Genomic DNA, 21,642 nt, shown 5'->3' on the forward strand with positions numbered 1-21,642 from the left:
AAGAAGCAGAAGAGCTAAAAAAAAAGCATGCGTGCACATCCCGCAGCATCTGTACTAATCAGGCTTTTGATTGGTGTGTTTTGCGTCATGACTATGTATTTACAAATCAGCAGATTCTGATGAAAACCAACTTTATAGCCGATCATACAAACTTTACATATATATTTTGTGAGCCTCATCTCTGCACCGGCCCATATGTATTTTCACAAGACAAGAATCTCTTCTCCACTTTGTCTTTTTTTAAATAAAAAAAATATTTTACTTCTTCTTCTTCTTAATCGATTCTTCATTGTCACAGATTCTCTGCCTCACTTTTCTTTGTCCTCTAAATTTACACTTTTTGAGATGCCTTCTTTCCTCACCATCACCATCATTATCACCGGACAATATACCTCTCATCTTTTCTTCCACTTCTTCTTCTTTTTCATTTTTTTCTCTGTTTACGCAAAGTCATCGAATTTCCTTCCCGGACACCACCATCACCGTCGTGTTGATAGTCATTTACTGGTTTGAGGAAGCACACACATATGTCTTCTTCTTCTGGGGCTGTTCACCATATCTCTCAGCCTTGCATCTATGGTTCTGGTAACCCTCTCCCAGCCTTTGGTTTTTTGTTTTTTTTTTTAATTTCGATTCGCCTTAAGCGAGCATAACGTAACACTGTCCGGCATGGTATAGCTTTAATTTCTTTTGATCAATTCCAATTGTTTCTCAGGTTGCACTGTTCATTCTACCCTTAGGATTCTAGACAATTTAGTTGTTCATTGTTTCAAGTTAAGTTGCCATGTTCAAATTTCTTACTCCTAGAGACCATATTGTCTTTGGTTTGACTTTGGTCTTCGTCCGTTGACCATAATGTGCAGGGCAGCTTGTTCCATCCTATGCAGAAAGAAAATCTCGGTTCATGAAATGGCTTGGTAAAGTTTTCAATGGTGGTTCCAATCGTCATGGGGTAACTAATCGGAGACTTGGGGAGGAAAACAGAGTCTTGCGTGCACCGAGTAGATCCATGGTAATTATTTTTTTTTTACTCATTGTCCCTATTTACACAATAGTTATACGGAAATGCTGTTTCCTAAAAACTTATTGCATCCTAGTTCACTTTTTACGATCATGCTGCATTGCTGTTATCAGGATGACCGTTCTAGAGCTGATAATGAGGATGGAACTGCACTTTCTCTTAATGAAAATTTAAAGAAACCAAATGGTAATTCTGCTTACAACAAGTGCTTTCATCCAAAAATAATTTACTTTTACTGTGGTAATTAAACTGTATTATTCCGTTTGGGAATTTCTTCAGGATACAGAAGGTCTACTGACCATGACGCGGAGATAGCTAGACAACTTCAGGAGAGCTTAAATAAGTCTTCGTATCCGCGTGCTCAGCCTCAATATTTCCCTGGAGGATATAGGTTTTGTGGTGGTTGCAACCGCGAAATTGGGTCTTCTAATTATTTGGGATGCATGGGAGCCTTTTGGCATCCTGAGTGTTTCTGTTGCGGCGCTTGTAGTCAGCCAATAACCGAGAATGAGGTGAGATGTCGTACGCTCATTATGTTCTTGCTGCCCGTTCTCATTTCAGTTTTCTGCTATTGATTCTTACACTTCATTTTTGTTGAATCAAGTTTTCTTTGTCAGGGAGAAACCCATACCACAAGTCCTGTTTCAAAGAGCTGCACCATCCCAAATGCGAAGTCTGCCATCAATTCGTAAGAAAAATATAACGAATCAAGTTATTTGCATATTGTTGAATTGAAGAGTTCATTGTTTCTGAACTTCATCCGTCTTTCCAGATCCCAACAAATGGAGCTGGTTTAATTGAGTACAGATCTCACCCATACTGGAAACAAAAATATTGTCCTTCACATGAACACGATTGCACTGCTCGTTGCTGCAGTTGTGAACGGTTAGAGGTATACAATCTACTAGTATGCCGCTGCATTTGCAAAAGGGGAATGGAGTTTGTGTAATCTGTGTTCTAATGTCGTGTATTTTTTGTTGAAGTCATGGAATACGAGATACATTTGTTTGGGAGATGGACGAAGTCTATGCCTAGAATGTATGGAGTCTGCTATAATGGATACCGGTGACTGCCAATCGCTTTACCATGCAATCAGAGACTACTATGAGGGAATGTATATGAAACTTGATCAGCAGATACCCATGCTTTTGGTCGAGCGACAGGCACTAAATGAAGCGATAGAAGGGGAAAAGAATGTAATTTGTTCTCTAAATGTTCATTTTTGTTCCATCTTGTCCTTAATATGTTGTTTGAGGCGCTAGGCGAGGCGAGGCGCCAAGCCCTTCGCCTAGGCAAAAATATAGTGGCTCAAATTTTTGCGCCTTGGGCGTTTTTGTTAGCTAGGCGCCCCCTGCATGACTTGTGCGCCTAGGGCGCCTATCAAACATGGGATATTTTTCTACTTAATGGAACTTTATGCATTTTTGCTTCAGGGTTATCACCATATGCCAGAAACAAGAGGTTTATGTCTTTCCGAGGAGCAGACTGTTAGCAGTGTATGTATTCATGGTGTTTTAGTTTCGCAACTGATCTTCCTAGTGACTTGCCAAGTATCAAATTTTATCTGTATATCATGGCCTTTTTTTTTCGAAATGTAATAGATATTTAGAAGGCCAAAACTCGGGAACAACAGATTTACAGGAATGAGAACGCAGCAACAAAAGCTTACACGGAGATGTGAGGTTACAGCCATTCTGGTTCTTTACGGTCTCCCGAGGTAAGCACGCCGAAGATTTCTTGCTACGCAGATGATAAGCGTGAAATCATATAATTTTTGGTGCGATTGCTGTTTGCAGGTTACTCACAGGTTCTATTCTCGCCCACGAACTAATGCATGGATGGTTGCGCCTCAAAGGTACTACTCATAACACTTGAGAGTTACGGAAACTAAACAAGGCTTAAAGCTTATCCTGCACCACTGTATTGCTTAACCTGCACTGCAATACTTCTCCTGTGTCAATATTACCCACAATTATTCGAGCTGATTGCTTCTTTTATTAGAATTTGCTTAGAACTAGTGTCTTAACTGTTTATCTCATGCAGGTTACCGTAATTTGAGCCCTGAGGTGGAGGAAGGCATCTGTCAGGTACTCTCCTACATGTGGCTCGAGTCAGAAGTCTTGCCAGGTTCAAGAAACATGGCATCGACATCTACATCTACTGCGTCTTCCTCCTCAACTTCATCATCAAAAAAAGGAGGGAAATCTGACCTTGAAAAGAAGCTAGGAGAATTCTTCATGCATCTTATCGCGCATGACACATCCACAGCCTATGGTGAAGGTTTCAGAGCTGGGAATGCAGCAGTTAACCGGTATGGGCTTAGAAGAACACTAGACCATATTCGCCTAACGGGAAACTTTCCCATGTAACAAATCAGTCGTTCGTGTTCATCAGCTTCTCCGTAATTACCTTTTCTCTTTCGAAGATTATGTACTGATCATTCACCTTATAAGGATTGAGCTAATCATGGAATTGCTTGAATTACCATCCCCTGGATATTTTTTTCTTCTTACAGGGTTGTCCTTTTGGGTGCACTAAAATTTATTAAATTACAGCTTTTAAAATGTAATAAATATTGATGCTTAAACATAATACTGGATCTTTCAATGAACTACGCAATCTAGTATGCGCTATAAATATGGTACATGGATGCTCCCCGGAAGCTTATATTATCATGAAGGTGGCTTCGGATGTTGCCTTTCCCATGCTTTAAGATCAGTGTGATGATGTCCAGATGAACGATAACCACCAGCATCTGGTTGCACCAACGGGTCGTCGTCTGTGTCATCTGTTTGTTCTAGGAGCTGCCTCTGCTGCTCTACTTCCACCACGAAAGACGTGTCCCGGCCATGTTTTACTGCGTTCAGTTGATCACATATTGGTTGATGTTGGCACAAAAGCGACGGCCTGCTCATTAGCATAACCAAGTTCCCTGCGATTAGTAGGAATTCAACTAGCCTCATCAGTGAATTTGAAGTCGGTGTGGAGCAAGTTAGAAAATGGCTTCTGGAATCTGGATGATACATGAGAAGAAGGATGACTTAAGTTGTTATTATACAATTTTCTGTGGTGTTGTATAAACATGTCGATCAAAATCTGAGACGGTGAAAGCTCCTGCGACAGCACGCCAATCTTGAAGTGTTATCGGTTTCAATTTATGGGAACATGAGCATGAAATGTGCTTACAGTTGTGGAATCCATTATGGACTAAATATGATCTCTAATTATTATCAACTCTAAATTTGTTCCTCACTAAGAGTTATTGTTGTCAAATCGCCATCAACATTATCCTACTGTATGAAGCTGGAGTTTATCTTCTTGTAATAGTAGACGACTCTGTTCAGTGAAAAAAGATCAGCTTCAGAACAGGGAGAGGACTCATGCTCCCCCATCCGTTGCTGTTAAGAATCTTGAACCCTGAATCCTTTACTTAATCTGAACTCATGCATTCAAATGAGAGGAGACAAACAAAACTTCAAATTAAGGAATGGTCTCACAAAAGTTAAAGATGGAAGTGACAGCCACCACGCAAGTTGCAGCAGAATACAAACAAGTTACAGCAAATCGGATGAATGATTGAATGAATAGGAATGTGATCTCTCGGAGTAGTGTTAGCATATGTAAGATACAACTTCGTTTCGATTCAAAATCTGTTCTCTGTCTATGCATCTACTTTTTATCTATCTACCTACCTGCCTGTCTATCTATCTATACAAGGAAAACAATGGTTTCGCGGCAGCAACAACAAAATTTACCACCATGACAAAGAAAGAAAGAAAGAAAGAAAAAGAAGTGTTCTGCTAAAACGTAACAACATATTTTTAAGACTTCAACAAACTCGAGCCTTTTTACGATTCCGGAGAACAGACATGTTACAGGCATGATGATGATGATTATGATGGTGTTGGTGATGCCGTCAGTGATTATTGCTTCTAGTCACTGACTTGAGTCTCAGATAGAAGTATCTTCATTGTCTCGTAAGTCATGAAGACTATTCCCACACTTGGAACAACCTTGTAGTATTCTGGCAGTATTCCCCTGTACAGACCACGTAGACCTTCACCTCGGAATATTTGGCCAAACGTCCCAAAAAGGCCAGTTTTGTAGACACGGGCTCGACCACCTGCCCCTTCTAACTGCATCCGCCGCCTCACAAGATCCAGCGGAAATGTGGCTGCAGATTTTCAATTGCAATTGTCAGCGGTGGATACAGACCACTTGTGATTTTTAGGGTTCAGCATAGAAACATACAGGACCACTTATGCTACTTAAGAATGACATTAACAAAGAACAGACGCACAAATTCTGGCAGAACGTAGAAGTGTTTGAATGTTTCATCTAATTTAAGTGTGGATTTTGAAATGTTAACAGGGATTGTATTTTCTGAAACAAGCTAAATGAGGTATCCTAGTATTAGCGATTTACCTGTTGATGACGCAATGCCTGAAAGGCTGCCACATGCCAGGCTTACCAAAACAGTTGAATCCTGTTGCCTGATGTCAAAATAATGGAACGTTAACTTAAAGATGAACAAAAGCATGTATCCGATAGCATATCAAGACCAACAATAGTGAAATCAATGAGATCTCAGCGAAACCACACCTTTTTGATTGCCAATAAGATCTCAGCGTCTCATAAACCGCAAAACTGATAGCTATACTAGGTCCAACTCCCTGCAGAGCAAAAAACTTTGAGATGTGACTCTCCAATCAAACTTACAGAAAGATTACTGAAGACTGGCTAAAAGGCATACCAGCAGTGTTGCTCCAAGACCCTTATACAAGCCCAAGCAACCCTCTTCTTTGCAAATAGTACGAAGAGTATGTGAAATACCTCTGTAATAAACTTCATGTGTCTGCAAGTTTAAAGTAGCAAAAAAAATATTAGAGTCCAATCTGTAAAGCTGACCATGCTATAGAAAATCACAACGGAAACTATTATCCATTATCCTATTGTCTATAAAAATGAGCATTCAACCAGGTGTCAGTAAGCACCCAAATAGAATTCATAGAATAGAACCGAAGTGAACAAGAAAAATGTAGATCAAGAAACACTGGATTCGGATCTTTCCAAACAGACTGCAGTGAGTGGAAGCCTTTCAGATGACATAAATTATATTACATTCTTCTATGCTGCAATTCTCAGTTGAACTCGAAAAGAGGCATGTATTGAAACTAGGTTCATATGACAGTATTTCTCTTAGCCAAAATCATCTGGGGACATCATATGTTACTGTTACAGAATGCATCTCCCTAGGCTCCATTCTACAGAACAGCTGCCCACAATTTAGGAGCACTGCAAGAAAAGAACCCCAAGGAGTCTCTTTCTTGATCAGCCAGAATCGTGATGGAACAATAAGAGAATTCTCCATCCAAAGCAACTAATTAAGTTCAATACCATATCAAAATTTTGAGGAAAAGAACTAAAGAAGTGAACCTAAAAATGTGTAAAGCCACTAGTTGAACGAAATAGTTAAATATAAATTCTACACTGGATGAGAATAAAGTTTAACAAATGATCGAACACATGGAAAACTATGGCCACACCAGTGAATGTCTAAACACAGCGGGGCTGTATAATGGAAAGGTAACAAATATTCCTCTGAACTCATGTCATACCTGTGCAGCAAGCCGCGTCCTCACAAGATCTAGTGGATAAGTAAGGGATGCAGCTGTTATCCCTGCCAACCCTCCACCCACCAGTCGTACAAAAAGATCGGAAGTAACATTTTCCCTATGCCTCTCTAGTCCAGGAATGGACTGCAGCGACTGCCAAAACAACAGAAAAACAACAGTTACAGAACAATTTCAGCAACATCCATGAATACCAACCAAATCAATCAACATTAACATTAAAAAAACTCTAATTCAAAGAACCCTTATACCAACATTTTTATAGCGTTCATAAGCATAGAAGCTTATTGAAGAATACGGAAGGCGATGAACAATAGTAACTAAATTCCCTTTCCAGAATGCTCTGAAACCTTCTTCTCGTACAATCCGCGACGCCTCCCTCCATATGCTAGCCTTGTTCAAATTCGCAACATCTGTGTGCATACCTTGAACCTAAAGAGATCAGATGTCAACCAAAATCTGAAATTGAATTGAATTGGCAATCATCACTGATTTACAAAAGGGGGGAAAGGGTTTTGTTGGATTCTCTGAACAAAACTTGTCCTAAATCCAACATGCAATTGAACCCTAAATTTAACTAATTTGAAGTTCAATTACCAAAGGGGCGATTGTTTTTTGATTCAATAGAAACAGGAATGATCAGTGAATTAGGATTAGGAGCATTACCTGAAAGAGTATGGTGAGGCGAGCAAGAGGAGCAGTACAAGTTTTACCAACAGCTCCTGCAATTCCACCAGCAAGCAGTTGCGACACCGTACTGATGTGTTGCTGATGCTGATGTTGCTGATGATGTTGTTGTTTTTGGGGTAGGAATTTATTCCTGGCACCGCCATCAATTGTAGAAGCAGAAGCACCACCATGAACAGAACTACTAAAGGTTCTTTTGGTTCCTCCTCCACCGCCAGCACATCCACCGTCAACAACCACACCAACTCGAGCTTCTGTTTGCATACCCTTGTTAGTTTATCCTGAAATCTCCTCTCAGGAGAAACAAAAACCCTTGATTGATTTTCTGAGATTTTTCTCTCTGTGGAATTTTTCTGTGTTCTCTTGTTGAAGAAGAAGAATACGGAAGGATTTAGGAATAGAATATTTTTGGAATAATAATAAAACAGGCCAGGAGATATTATTTTCCGATTTTCCGATTTTATACACCGCGTGCAATCAACGTTGCAAGTGGTCCGTCCGCATATACAATTTGAAACTCGTGCATATTTTTGGGTGGCTGTGTGCACCCTATGCTATGCTTGGTGCGAGGTGGTTCATTTTTGAGTGGCTCGTAAAATTTAGATCACTTTTTAATTATATCGAAAATGCTACGTGGATGGCACGTTGAATCCCGCAGTCTGTCCCGTCTCGAGTTTGAATTTGTGCCCACTCCTTAACGAATGTGCACATTTCATTTCAATCTCTACCTTTGATTTAATTTACGGAATTATGTAACGAGGGTGTTATTCTAAATATGGAGAATGTGTTTAGAATAACATGGGACCATCAGTTAAATAATCGAAAAATCAGAAGAATATGTGAGATATACACTCGTTAGAGGAGTGTGAGTAAACTTGGACTCACCCACCCCTGGTATAGAGACGAGACCTATTTATAGATATCCATGTTAATCCACAGTTTGAGGGAAGATGAGTGTTGCGGGGAGGGTCGGGATTGACCACGGGACGTGTGCATTTTTTTTATTTGGTCACTCTAAACTAAGATGAAATATTTTGATCTCATCGTTCAATTTTTTGATGATAGATTGAAGAATTGGGAAAATACTTCCTTAAACCAAGCTGGTAGAACAACCAATAGGTTAAATTTGTTCTTAATTTTTTGAATATAAGCTGGTAGAGATACCATGGTTAAATTTGTTTTTAAGTCTTTGGTTACTTATCATATGGTTGAATTAGGATTGGAAAATTTCTTGTTTGGTCCTAGGCCCATATAGTTATTTATAGTAGGGTCCAACGGGATTTTTTTTTTATCCGGAGGTCCAAAATTAATTAAAACATGGAAATGTCCATAATGCCCATTACTACCAAACGTGTGTGTCTACACTGCTTACAAATTTGAGTACATATCTGGTACACTGCTTAAAAATTCGAGTACATATTTGCTACACTGCTTACAAATTTGAGTACATATCTGTCGCACTGCTTAGAAATCTGAGTACATATCTGTCGTACTGCTTACAAATCCGATTATATATCTGAATGCTTACAAATTCGAGTACATATTTGCTGCACTGCTTCCAGGTAGAGTACAAATCTGTAAGAATCAATGATAAATAAATTATAAAACGTGTTACATCACATACATTGTGATGATTATAATTTTTCTTCGACTGTATTGCCATGCTTCTGGGGGCAAAGCAAGGATCTTCTATTATCGTTTTCTTCTTAACTGCATATAGATTGACTCGCTTTACGTACTGCTAGTGTCAATGCCTGCAGACACATAAAAATTAAAACGTTCATCATAGGGGACATAACTTATGCCCAAACATACAGAGTCTAATTTGAGGAACCATACAAACCAATGCAAATAAAACTCATAATGCAAGACAAATGGTCTCCACCAATAAATCCAGAATTTAATGAACCTGAAAAACTGTGGGCTGCACGGTGATATTACTGACTGAGCCATCCTGCTCTGTCGCGGTCTCCACCAATAAATCCTGCAGAAATACATCGAAGTCTGGTCAACAAAAGCAGCAATCTCATAGAAATCCAGTCATAATATAACTGAAAAACTATATTACTTCTGCTGAAATAAGTCGTGCAACTATGTTTTTTGTTTTTTCTAGTTTCTTACAGTTAATCGACAACCAAAAAACTAAAATGGAAGCACATAATTGGCATTCTTGATGCCCCTGCCATTAATCCAAAGCATCTAATACACAAACAGTTAATACATTAAGAAAAAGAAAAAAAAAACATTAGTATCAACAATGAGAAGACATTTACAGCATAAGCTGCGCTTTACCCCGAAGCTAACATTAGTAGTTTTCCTCAATCATAGCCATAAAGAATTTAAAAGGGGTGTAATTAAATTCAAATTATCATGGGAGGTTATCAATTTACCTGTCGATTGTTACCACATAAATGAGAAATTTTTTATCAACAGTAGCTTAATCAAATCTAAGAAGAGCCGAATCTGAAACGCAGGAGACATTAATTTAACATCTAAAATAAAAATGGTTCTAAGCAAGCACAGAGATTGCAATTCGGTGTATCAATGAAAGAAACCCAACCTTGAGTGCTACTGAGAAAATTACACATCTGTTCCAACAACGAAGTTCTCTATGTCACATTTGTTATGCAACTCAGATATGCGCACTTATTAATAAATTTAATCTGCTTGCAAGGCTCTATTATTGTCGTGGAAATATATACTCGATAGGATAATAAAATAGCAAAACCTTAACTCCTGAATCAGCTAATATCAATATAGAAGACAATGGTCATGGAAAAAATCAGTTAATGTTCCACTGAAGAAGAATTCTTTTCAAAGGCATCTAAATCAATTCCTGAGTTCTACGCCATGTCTCCAATTTATGCTCATTTCCTAAGCTTTATCAAAACCATTGTTTCATCTGATGTGTTCAACTTAGTCAGCATTTACAACTGTCCAGATGATAAATAAGAAAGTTAAGTTAACATATTAACTGAACCAAACCTGTGAGAGCAATCATTCTACACCGGAAAATCCCTATTATTGTGGCGATTTTTCAATAGCATTTTTCTCATTTTTGGTCGACTCTTCCTGCAAAGGAAAAATAAAGAAATGGTTAACCATTTAGTTGTATATAGAGTTGATAAAAAAAAAGATCAACATTGGTTTCAGTGAGAACAGACTGGAGCTAAAATGCATTCTTAAAAACGACAATCGTTGCAAGATAGGAATATTATTTGATAGTAATTAACTTAAGGTTAGTTATTTGTATACACGACTCATGGAGAATGTATTGGGTAATGCAACTCTATAGAAGTTGGGGCTTTAGTTCAATATTAACAGCTCAACACCATAGTACCAACTCCATATGCTCATCATCAACGGCCGGTTGTCTCCCAGCCAACTTTGATGTCGTTTGATACATATGGTTGAGAAGCAATACCAAAAGGAAGTACCAATGGAGTAACGGTGGTTTTGAGCAGCAAAAACAACACACGGCAAAAGGAAACACCAATGAAAGCCTATTCTACACAGTAATCTACTTTTTATGGATTTCATAGGTACATCAGCGGGAGAAAAAGAAGCAATACCAAAAGGAGGGAAATTAAACCATGGTTGTACCTGCAAAATGGCGAGTACAAACCTGTATATGAATACGTACCGCGTAAAACACATCAACAAAACTAGAATCTATTTCAGTATTTCACACACGTACTGAATCAAACACAACAAAAAGCACTTACTATCACTATGTGACATATGTACTAAAGATTCTTGAATTACAAATCAACTGCATGACAAAAATAGGTGACAGATCAATGAAAAATAAGAGAATCGAAAGACATATTACCGTATTTAACATACTTACTGAAGGATAAGACTAAAAAGGTGACAAAACTATGAATCAAACACAACAAAAAGCACTTCATATCAGTATCTGACATATGTACTTGTGGATAATAACATCTGAATCTACAAACAAGCGTGGTTTTGAAGCGAAAAACAAAAGATAATCAAATTAAGGAAGTTCTTTTCAGTATTCCATATATGTACCTATGATTCATAAGTAAAAATCAACTGCATGTCAAAAAAAAACTTATAAATCTACAAATACAACAAAATCAAAACAGTTATATCTCAGTATTGCATATATGTACTTCTAGATCAAGCAAAAAAAAAAAAAAAAAAGTATAAATACAACAAGATTAAAGAAATTTTTATCAGTATTCCATATATGTACTGCTGATCCAAACAATTTGTAACAACAAACAAGCATGATCTGAACTATTTTCATCAAAAACTACCAGTACATCATATATGTATTGATGGTTGATAAAGAAAAACAAAGTGAAAAAAATCTAAAACTAACAAAAAGAAACTAGATCCATAACGAAATAAACAAAAAATGTGAGGATCCATCTAGATCTGACCTATTTTCACGAGAATAAACTAATCAAGCATGGAGATCGAAAAATCAAACATCAAAAAGGACCATATATATGTACAGATCGAAAAAATCACCAAAAAATGCAAGATCAAGAAAAAGAAAAAGAAAATAAGTTCCCATTCATATCATCACCATCATGATTCCCAATATTTCCAATCATTCAGATTGTGTCCAGCACACAATACAACAATAATTTGATTGATGATGATAATTTCTTCCTAAATCTCATCAAATATAAAAATCTTTTTTGCTGAATACCTGGGGCTTAACTTGATTCATGTCTATGAACGCGAATTGAAACAGAAATGAGTTAAAGAGTGTGAGAGAACTTACACCGGAGTGAATCCCAGGGCGATTGGTAGTACTCTTGAAAGTAGTGAAAAGAGAGATACAACAGATCAAAAGAACAATGAGTGCAACTGATAATCGTTCTAATAATCCACGAAGTCTCCAGAGTTGTTTAAGCTGTCGATTTCCTCTCCTTCCAAACACATCTCCTGCCCTGAAAAACAAGCAAATACTTAGATGAGATGAGATCAGATCTAATGAGCACTAGAATTATCCTAATACAAAAAACTAGAAATTAAAGAATGAAGAAAATGAATGAAGAAAAAACAAGATTTCCCGCATCAGTAGAGAAGAGGAGAGGGGGAGGGGGAGAGAGAGAGAGAAACTGAATCTGAGAAGAAAAAGAATATGGAGAGAAATTGGCTTATGTTTCTGTTATATATAGTAAAGGCTATTTTGGGAATTCTAAAAATGCACGTAATATTTACACACGTGTGCAGGACCTGGGCTTAAAAAATTAGGTCCATTTTTCTCTTTTCTTTTAATTATGGACCTACCGTTACTGGGCTTTAGTGGGTGGACCTGCCACTAACTAAGAACACTAAAATAGTACCTATTGGTAATTCCTAGATTAGGATTCTTAATACTCTTATATCCAACTTAGATACTCTGCAAAGGAATTGTTGGTGATCGCATAACCCAAACAAAGGTATAAAATTCATTTTCTAGTTTAATAGGAATATAACAAAAGCCCTATGAGATTTAGGTTTTAGAAATCTTGAACAACTTAATAATACTTTAATTCGTAAACTTGTTTGGAAGACTAGCCTAATTCCGAAGATATAAGGGTTAAGATTATGGAGGCCAAATATTATAGAGATAAAAGCCTTCTACATCAGGATAAGTTGAATGATACTATACTTTCTAGGTGTGGAAAGGGATTTATATTTGGCTAGTAAAATGTGTTAAAGTTAGAATTTGGTTAGATTATCGGATTATTAGTCTAGACCGTCCCTATGAACCTACAATGTGTTTAATTAGTAATGTTTCGTTTACTTTTTTTTTTTTGAACTTTTGTAATTGATACCAGAACTTGGAATGTCCAACTTATTGATAACCTTTTTCGCATGACTGCAAATCTTTTAGCAATGGATATTCCTTTGGCAAGGGTTGACACTCTCATATGGACTCCGGACAGAAAAGGTAACTTCTCTGTCAAAACTGCTTACAGGGTTTTTAGCAATAATTCTAATCAATTTGCAGGTACTCAGCTTGTTTCTACCAAGGTATAGAAATCATTATTGAAAGTCAAACTTCTTCATAGAGTTGAGTAATTCATCTGGAAAATCCTAAAGGATATTTTACCAACTAGATACAAGTCTTATGTTGATCTTCACTACAGTTAATGCAATGCTCCTCTTGAAACCTAAATCATGTTTTTTTAAATTGTGCATATGCTAGGTCGGTATGGTTTGGAGTCAACATAATTGATAATGATAGTCTTCAGAATTGGTTAATTAGTTGGTTCTTTGTGATAAATCTACATAATCAACATCAAGGTATGAGTGGTGAATCCAATCTTTTCCTTTTAAGATTACTATCTAGACTATGTGGAAGGATAGATGTGTAACCATTTTTCAGAACTTTAAGACTAATGAAATGATGTTTATTAACAGAATATATAGTATGAGAAATCAGTGTAGTAGCTTTGGTACTGCACCTGGGATTTTTATATGAAGTAAATATTGTGTGAATTTTAGTAGGACTATCCTTCCAGGTGCTTATCAGCGGTTAAAACCGAATGTGGTATTTTTGTTTAAATACATTCTGGTTTTAAGGGTAGATGGACTTCTTTACGTTCATGTATGTGATTTTTCCTTCAACTATAATAATTAAATGAAGCCAATTTCAATTTTGGTCTTGAATCATAATAATATGGTACGTACTTAAACAGCGGTGGCGGAGGTTGATGAATTGTGACCCATAATTCTTTCAGTTTACAGTCTCATGGTCGGGCATAATTAAGGTTCCATCGCATTAAAAAGTAAGTCATTGGAGATGGTCAAAACTTACACATTATTCATCTGACATAATGCTGCATTCTGATGATCATTTCAATTGACATGATCTGTATATCAGAAACGAAGATGCTAAATAACCCCCACCACTTTCCCCCACTCCCTTCCACCGCCTATGTGTTTCATAATTATTGGTCAAAACTCTTAATAATGGGACCCTGTTATTTCATGGGAATCAAAATGGGTAGAATCTAGGGTGTGGATAGATCCACCTAATGGTGGAAGAGATCGGTGGAAAGGGCCGGTGGAAGTCTAACACGTTCGATACCGAAAATATGGTCATGCATCTGAGGTAATAATGTAAAATGGTCAAAGACTCACAGTCTCTCTGATGTGGGGTTTTTATTTGTTGTTCTACTTTAATTTATGGTTTACTTGGGCATTCAATACTAGTGTGTTTGGATTGGAAAATTATTCAGTCTGATCAGCTGACACTAATATGTTATTTTTGAATTTTTGGTGATTGCATAACGCAAACAAATGTATAAATTAATTTTCTAGTCTAATATGAATATAACAAAAGCCCTATGAGATTTAGGTTTTAGAAATCTTGAACAATTTAATAATACTTTAATTTGTAAACTTGTTTGGAAGGCTAGCCTAATTCCGACGAAATAAGGGCTAAGATTATGGAGGCCAAATATTATAAAGATAAAAGCCTTCTACATCAGGATAAGTTGAATGATACTATACTTTCTAGGTGTAGAAAGGGATTTATATTTGGCTAGTAAAATGTGTTAAAGTTAGAATTTGGTTAGACTATCGGATTATTAGTCTAGACCGTCCCTATGAACCAACAATGTGTTTAATTAGTAATGTTTCATTTACTTTTTTTTTTTGAATGTTTGTAATTGATACCAGAACTTGGATTGTCCAACTTATTGATAACCTTTTTCGCATGACTGCAAATCTTTTAGCAATGGATATCCCTTTGGTAAGGGTTGACACTTTCATATGGACTCGGTTATCATATCACAGAATTTGGTGATCACTCTTCGTATTTGACTTAAGAAAATGTTTGGAATGGGATTCCCCATCGAGCTCTACTTTCTCTTCTGAAAAATATTTCCGAAATACTCATATGAGATTAAGTCAAGTCTTCTATTCATCATCAATTATTCGGATTCTGAAAATCCTTCGCCAGGGAATGAAAGATCTTATGATTATGTGAATATAAAAACAAGTAAGTTAATAGAATTAAGAGAACAATTTCTATCATGTGCAAAAGAACTTAATCTTGTACCGGAAAGAGAAGGTAAATTTCTAAGCTACCTACAATTAAAGCAATTGGAATATGATCAACTCTTTCGTCATCTAGCTTCCATAAAAGCAGAGCTTCTTTATCAAAAGAATGTTTCTTCCTTGAAGATACAATCTCTTGAAGAGAGACTAAGAAAAAGTATTCATAAGAAAAAAAAAAAGTTTTCAGCAATCTCTTGAACACAAAATCTAGTAATATGATTTTATCATCAAAAAGAAAAACACTGACATAGCCTCTCCAAGAAAAATATTTTCACCTTCAAAAGAATGGTTGAACTTCTGTTTGTTCCCTTCAGGAAAAACTATAATAACTTCGCATATCAGAGTTCTCCAAAATATTATGTGTCTTATCACAAAAGATGTTTTCAGTGTAGGATCAAAGATCATATTCTAAGAGATTGCTGACAACTAACAAAGGAAGTTTTTAGTTGTTCGGATTCTAAGAGAACAACCTCTGGTCAATATTAATGTTATAATCGACCTTTGATGAGCAAAGTCTCTTATTACTCTGGATCAAGAAAATCTGGTGATCAAACTGGACAAAATCCATTCCAATAAGAAATCCAAGGGTTATTTTTCACAAAATGCAAGAAATCATCAAGAGCCATGTACAAAAAGCGTCTAGAAGTGTGCACCAAAGAAATCATTGGAACTCCATAAGAAGGTATCTTTTCAAAATATTTTTTTATTTTATTTTTATTTTTTTTAATGTGTGACTTAATGCATTCCTTTAACGATAATGGATAGGAAGTACCCCAATATATGTGCTACAAGAATTGAATATTGCAATTGAAAACAAAAAAAAATTATCTTCTATCATATCATTATTGTGAATCCACTTCACTGCTCTTATGTTTCCATTCAATGCTAAAACAACATTTATTCGATCTCAGTGAATCTTCTAAAATCAAATTTCTCTAGCCTATCTTATAGCTTTAAACATTGTCATAGCATTCGCCTACTCTGGGTCTACTTCTTTTGTAAAGATATATTTGGCGCCATAGCAAATACCCGCATAACTTCTTCGTATTAGTATGATTCTAGATAATTATGTATTTATAAAACTTAAAAAAAATGATGCATCGAAGTTAATTTTCAAATCCCTATTTCCTCTCTACCCAAGGTATTACTATTACCTCCGTATCTTGATGATAATCCTTTTATATGATAAACATATAAAAAGATCAAAGAAATAGAATGTGTAGACGAATTCTTTTTTATATTTCTTAGAGGTGTTGCTCTATAACCTTGTGTGATGCAAAGTATTTTTAACTAACAAACTCACATGAAAATTAACCTATGTTGAATTATTTTTTTCCAGATTAGCTAAACAAATTAAATACAATTGATATTTCAAATTTGTTAGTTGTGATGCTTCTAGATTAGATAGCTTGGGTCTAGTACCATTATTTGGGGCCTATAAATTTCCACATCCACCCAATGGAGAAGGATATGGGGTGTCTAAATTTGTTGAAACTACCAATTTACCCTCTAAAAAAATTAATACTACCAATTTACCCCCATTAACTCTTAATAATAAAAATTAAAAACAAAATCAGATTTTCATTTTCATCCCCTCATAAACCGACTCTTCTCTTCTTCTTTCTCCATCTTTTTTCATTTTTTTGAAACCAGAACATCGTCGATTATCTACATCCAAAAACGATTAATCGTTTTCTTCTTCAATAAAATGACAAAACAAACAAGAGTGAAGCATCCTACTAATAGGAAATTTCCTAGTGAGAATAATCCCGGAATCGTTGAAGCGATTCGAAACAAAACTAAGAAAACGGTTGAGGAAGACGAACCATCTTTGATCGCACAACAGGAGGAAATGGGTCGAATCAAGTACTTTTCTATCATCCCAATCCTTTAAACTAGGTTTTAGTAACATGCAATCGCTCAAAAATTAGAAATTTTGAAATCAAATTTTTCTGGGTTTACCATAACCAGACGATGTTAATGTACTTGTGAACCGGTTGTATTAGGAATCAGTTGCTTTTCATGCCCACAAAGACCGATTTCCCTGCATGTTTTTCTGGTTCGATAAATTTGAACCATAATCGGTCAATGTTAATACCCGTATGTATACCTGTAAGTATACTGGCGGAAATTTTCCTCCCGGAAAATTTTGATGAGTTTGGAGTTTACGACTCATAAACCAGTCACCTTAGGTACGCGTACGCGTACCCGTACTGGCAGAAGTTTTCTACCCGAAAAATTCTGCTGAGTTTGGAAACTCAAATCCGGTAGCTAAGGTACGCGTACCCAAGCTGGTTATTTCTCAAATCGGTAGTTCATGAACTTAAAACAATAAATTATAAGGAATCCGATATTTGCAAACCGTGGCTATATTGTTCATGAATTGATTCAAATGAATCAAACCGATTTTATTTCAATTGTGTTTATGCATAAATACCTAAGCAAATGAACAACTCTACAACTAGTTCTTTTGAAGTCATTTGAACTAGTTATGAGAAAGATGAATACGGTTAATATGGAAGTGCTCATATGGCTAACCATTGGTTAACTATTTGTGAACCAACTAAGTGTACACGTTTAAGTATGGTTACTCAAACCTAAATGAAATACATTTCATTTGTGTGTGACAAGCTAAGTTTCGATCTAACGGTTGAAAGATATTAACTTGGTTGAATCAGGTTTTTCATCTAATGGTGAATATTGAATTCTTACTAAGTTAACATTGATTGCAAACCCTGATTTGAAAACTATATAAAGGAGAACTCTAGCAACTGGAAAAACTGATCCCCACACCTCCTGTGTGATACTAGTTGGTTTTGCTAGAGTCGATTCTCCTTTAACCTTAAGTTTCTTCTCGAGACCCTGTAGGTTAACGACTTAAAGACTTCATTGGGATTGTGAAGCCAGACGAAACTACTTCTCTTGTAGTTAAGCGATCTGATCTTGCCATCTTCTATTATACGAGTTCAATTGAAAGATTGACTTGAGATTATATCTCTGATAGGGCAAGATAAAAAGAAATCACAAACATCTTCGTCTCATCGTTTGTGATTCTGCAATATCTTGTTTCACTACCATACGATTAAGATTATTGTGAGGTGATTGAAAATTCTAGGTTGTTCTTCGAGAATATAAGTCCGGGTTATCGATTGGTTCCTGTTCACCTTGATTTATATCAAAATACGGAACAAAATCTTAGGTTTATATGTGCGAGACAGATTTATCTATTATCGTAGACTTTTCTATGTGATACAGATTTGTTTATTCATGTCTACGACTTTGGGTCGTAGAAACTCTTAGTTCTGGGTGGGATCATGTAACGGACAAGAAACTTGAACTTCCAACAGATTAGGATCTGACCCGACTGGCAAGCACAAACCTCCCATCATGTTATTCGAATATACAAAAGATTTATAACAAAAGAAAAATTGAACACAATAGGGAAAGGTATAAGATATAGAAGAGAATTTAAAACTCCTGCTCAATATAAACGAGTCATCAACGAAATGATAAGGGTGACTAAATAAGTTGAGGCAAACCATGTACTGAGTAATATACATTTTTCAAGCAGGTAGGAGTTTCGTAAGAAAGTGAAAGCACGACAATTTGGTACAAATAAAGAAAAATTTAGTACCCAGTTATAAAATTTAATTAAAATATAATCAAACAGACTTAGTTAAATTTATAGTTTGGACATAAAAGCAAGCACTCAACCGATAGCCATAAATCACTTCTAAATTAAAAGGCATAAATTAAGACAAATGTACTAAAACAGGACGTGCTAATGCCACAACTTTCAACAACAAAGATATTCTGAGAAGATAAACATATATGTACAAGTAATACATGCCAATTCATTTTTAGATTTGACAACAAAATGAGTTTCACATGAAATCCTTTAGACAAAGAAAAGGTCAAATCTTTCGAGCATCGACCCCAACCAGTTTTCCACTTACAGACCGCCTAAAGGGTTTTTACAATATCCTAACATATGTACAGTAAAATATGGTAAAATGAAACGGGAACAACAAACATAAACTACCCAAATAAGAATCCCCCAACAGCTCATGATATATATATACAAGGACAACAACATACACAAATATTGCGTCCATAGCTCCACGGCATAAGCTTTTTCTCGTCCATAGCCTATTTGCTAGATAAAATAGGCTTGTTGTGGTCGAGTCAGCCTTCTTTGTGCTTGTTTAGAATCCCCTTGCAGTTAGGATGTCGAACTGGTATAGCCAATATAATGATTATCCAACCGAGCAACATGGACATTACTCTTTTTATGATCATAGTGTGAATAGTGGTTGGGCACGCCAACCTTTTCAAGATTTTGGTTCATACCATGGTGAGCCGAATTACTATCCGCATGCGCATCAGTCTTACGAGCAAGAAGATTATAATACTAGTTCTTCGTATTTAGAGGATACAATCAAACTTTTTAAAAGTAGTCCTTTTTATGATCCTTCAGTTCCTATTCCTTCTCTAGAAGCGAGTTTAGCTGAGTCGACACGAAAGTTAGCTGAATCGACATGTAAGTTAGCTGAGGTGAATGACGTAGTTATGGACGAAAGGACTGCAACAACGACTGAATCTTTAGAAGATATCCTCAATAGATTAACTCAAAACTTAGATCCAACACTAAGGGAACTTTCTTTGGAGGAGACCCTTAAGAGGATAGACGAGTCGACACGTAGACTTGAGAATAGTGTATCCAATAATACCTTTGAGAATGAAGATATTTATTCACATAATCAAGATGAAGCGAATAAAATTGATAACACTACTTGTTTAGATGAGGTCCAACCATTTTCATGTTATTATAATGATTATGATGAGGATAGTGTTGATGAAGAATTTGAAATAAGTAGGCATAGTGATCAGGAATTTGTTACTCAAATTGAACTTAATAATGATAATGTTTCTTGTTCAAATCCAAATAATTTTAATAATTATTCACCTATTCAAAAGGACGAGGATTTGACTAGAGATACTCCCGTTTTAGACGATGTAGTATTTCCTTATGATTACGAAGCCAATGATAGTTTAGAGGAACGAGTTTATTCTGAGAATATTGTTTTAGAGTCTAGCAATTTAGAAACATTAGTCTTAGACGAAGAAGATGAACTCGTAGAGCTTTTAAATATGAGTGGAGATGCATCACCTGAGTATAATCTACACGAAGCAATTGACCATTTTCAGGATTCCGATGATCTAGAAATTAGGGAAATTGTAGTTAGTCTATCTAGAGACACCCAAAACTCTAAGTTTGGGGGTGATTATCATTCTCCTTGTGCCTTACCTTTAGCTCTTACAGATATCCCTCACTTGGGACTTGATATATGTGCCTCATCCATTGTGCCAGATTACCTTCATACTAGCTCTCCCGAACCTAATAATGTCCAGAAAGAAGTTCAGTTGTTAGAAACCCAATCTTTGGTTGATGTGGTTTACCCAGGCTATGATACCCAGATTAATTTTTTTTCCCACCAAAAACTTTTATTCCAATTGTGGGAACGTTTGAATTTCAGATGTGTCGGTTATTGAGTTTTGAGACTAAACCTAATTACTTTAAGAGATTAGGGTCGGCACATTTGTTTAAGGAAGACCACCACGTTCATTATGGTCAGCTGTGTAAGTCAAATTTGATTGACTTAGAGGATCCCCAGTTATTCAGGTTACTTTTATGTGCTTCTAAATTCTTAGTTGAGTATTTCCAGACTCTACAACCTGACCTTCAGGATCCTTCCTTTGAGGAAGTCCAGCCAATGAAAACCTTTTATCTAGACCCTTTTATAGAGCCTGAACCTGGACCACAACTAGATATTGTTGTCTTAAGGGTATGTTCGGTATCTTCATGGTTTGTTACGATTTTCTCTTATTTTGGGTAACATTTTTTTATTCAGATGACCCGCAATTATTCCGGCTGCTGCTATATGATTCTTCTTGGTGACTAATCCTTTTTTAGTCTGGCTGAAGACTTTAAACTTAGCACTTCTTGGGAGGTAACCCAATTTCATGCAACACGGTAATATCTTTCCTTAACTCTTTTGCTTCAAATGGTAACAATTTCTCCTTGTTCATATTGCTTTTAATTTTATGTTTAGAACATTGAGGACAATGTTAGATTTAAGTTTGGGGGTATGGTAGAAACTTTTTAGTTGCAATAAATTAACTCCAGAGCCTAGAAATTTATGCCTATTAAGGATTGCACTAACCAATCTAAGTGGATGGGAACATTTTGGTTGTAGGAGTTGA

The 21,642-nt window shown here is 36.2% G+C and overlaps 2 protein-coding genes and 1 long non-coding RNA gene across 3 annotated transcripts; 1 reads left to right on the forward strand and 2 right to left on the reverse strand.

Moving 5' to 3' along the window:
• The first annotated feature begins 348 nt into the window (after positions 1-348).
• LOC113314311 (protein DA1-related 2-like) lies at positions 349-3,640 on the forward strand. Its single transcript, XM_026563103.1, has 11 exons — positions 349-585; positions 864-1,012; positions 1,135-1,207; positions 1,301-1,533; positions 1,626-1,709; positions 1,794-1,913; positions 2,005-2,217; positions 2,455-2,517; positions 2,623-2,738; positions 2,818-2,876; positions 3,065-3,640. Exons 1-11 carry the CDS (start codon positions 528-530, stop codon positions 3,388-3,390), a joined length of 1,494 nt encoding a protein of 497 aa, XP_026418888.1. The 5' UTR covers positions 349-527; the 3' UTR covers positions 3,391-3,640.
• Positions 3,641-4,557: 917 nt separating this feature from the next.
• On the reverse strand, positions 4,558-7,761 carry LOC113307934 (mitochondrial substrate carrier family protein B-like). Its single transcript, XM_026556404.1, has 7 exons — positions 7,321-7,761; positions 6,910-7,086; positions 6,640-6,789; positions 5,775-5,876; positions 5,624-5,694; positions 5,447-5,514; positions 4,558-5,195 (listed from the first exon to the last, which is right to left on the reverse strand). Exons 1-7 carry the CDS (start codon positions 7,603-7,605, stop codon positions 4,954-4,956), a joined length of 1,095 nt encoding a protein of 364 aa, XP_026412189.1. The 5' UTR covers positions 7,606-7,761; the 3' UTR covers positions 4,558-4,953.
• Positions 7,762-8,924: 1,163 nt separating this feature from the next.
• LOC113309198 lies at positions 8,925-10,389 on the reverse strand. Its single transcript, XR_003340442.1, has 3 exons — positions 10,327-10,389; positions 9,251-9,325; positions 8,925-9,095 (listed from the first exon to the last, which is right to left on the reverse strand). It is a non-coding gene; the product is annotated as an uncharacterized LOC113309198 (long non-coding RNA).
• Between the last annotated feature and the right edge of the window lie 11,253 nt (positions 10,390-21,642).

The sequence above is a fragment of the Papaver somniferum genome, chromosome 9 (genome assembly GCF_003573695.1).
Source record: "Papaver somniferum cultivar HN1 chromosome 9, ASM357369v1, whole genome shotgun sequence".
Classification (NCBI taxonomy): domain Eukaryota; kingdom Viridiplantae; phylum Streptophyta; class Magnoliopsida; order Ranunculales; family Papaveraceae; genus Papaver; species Papaver somniferum.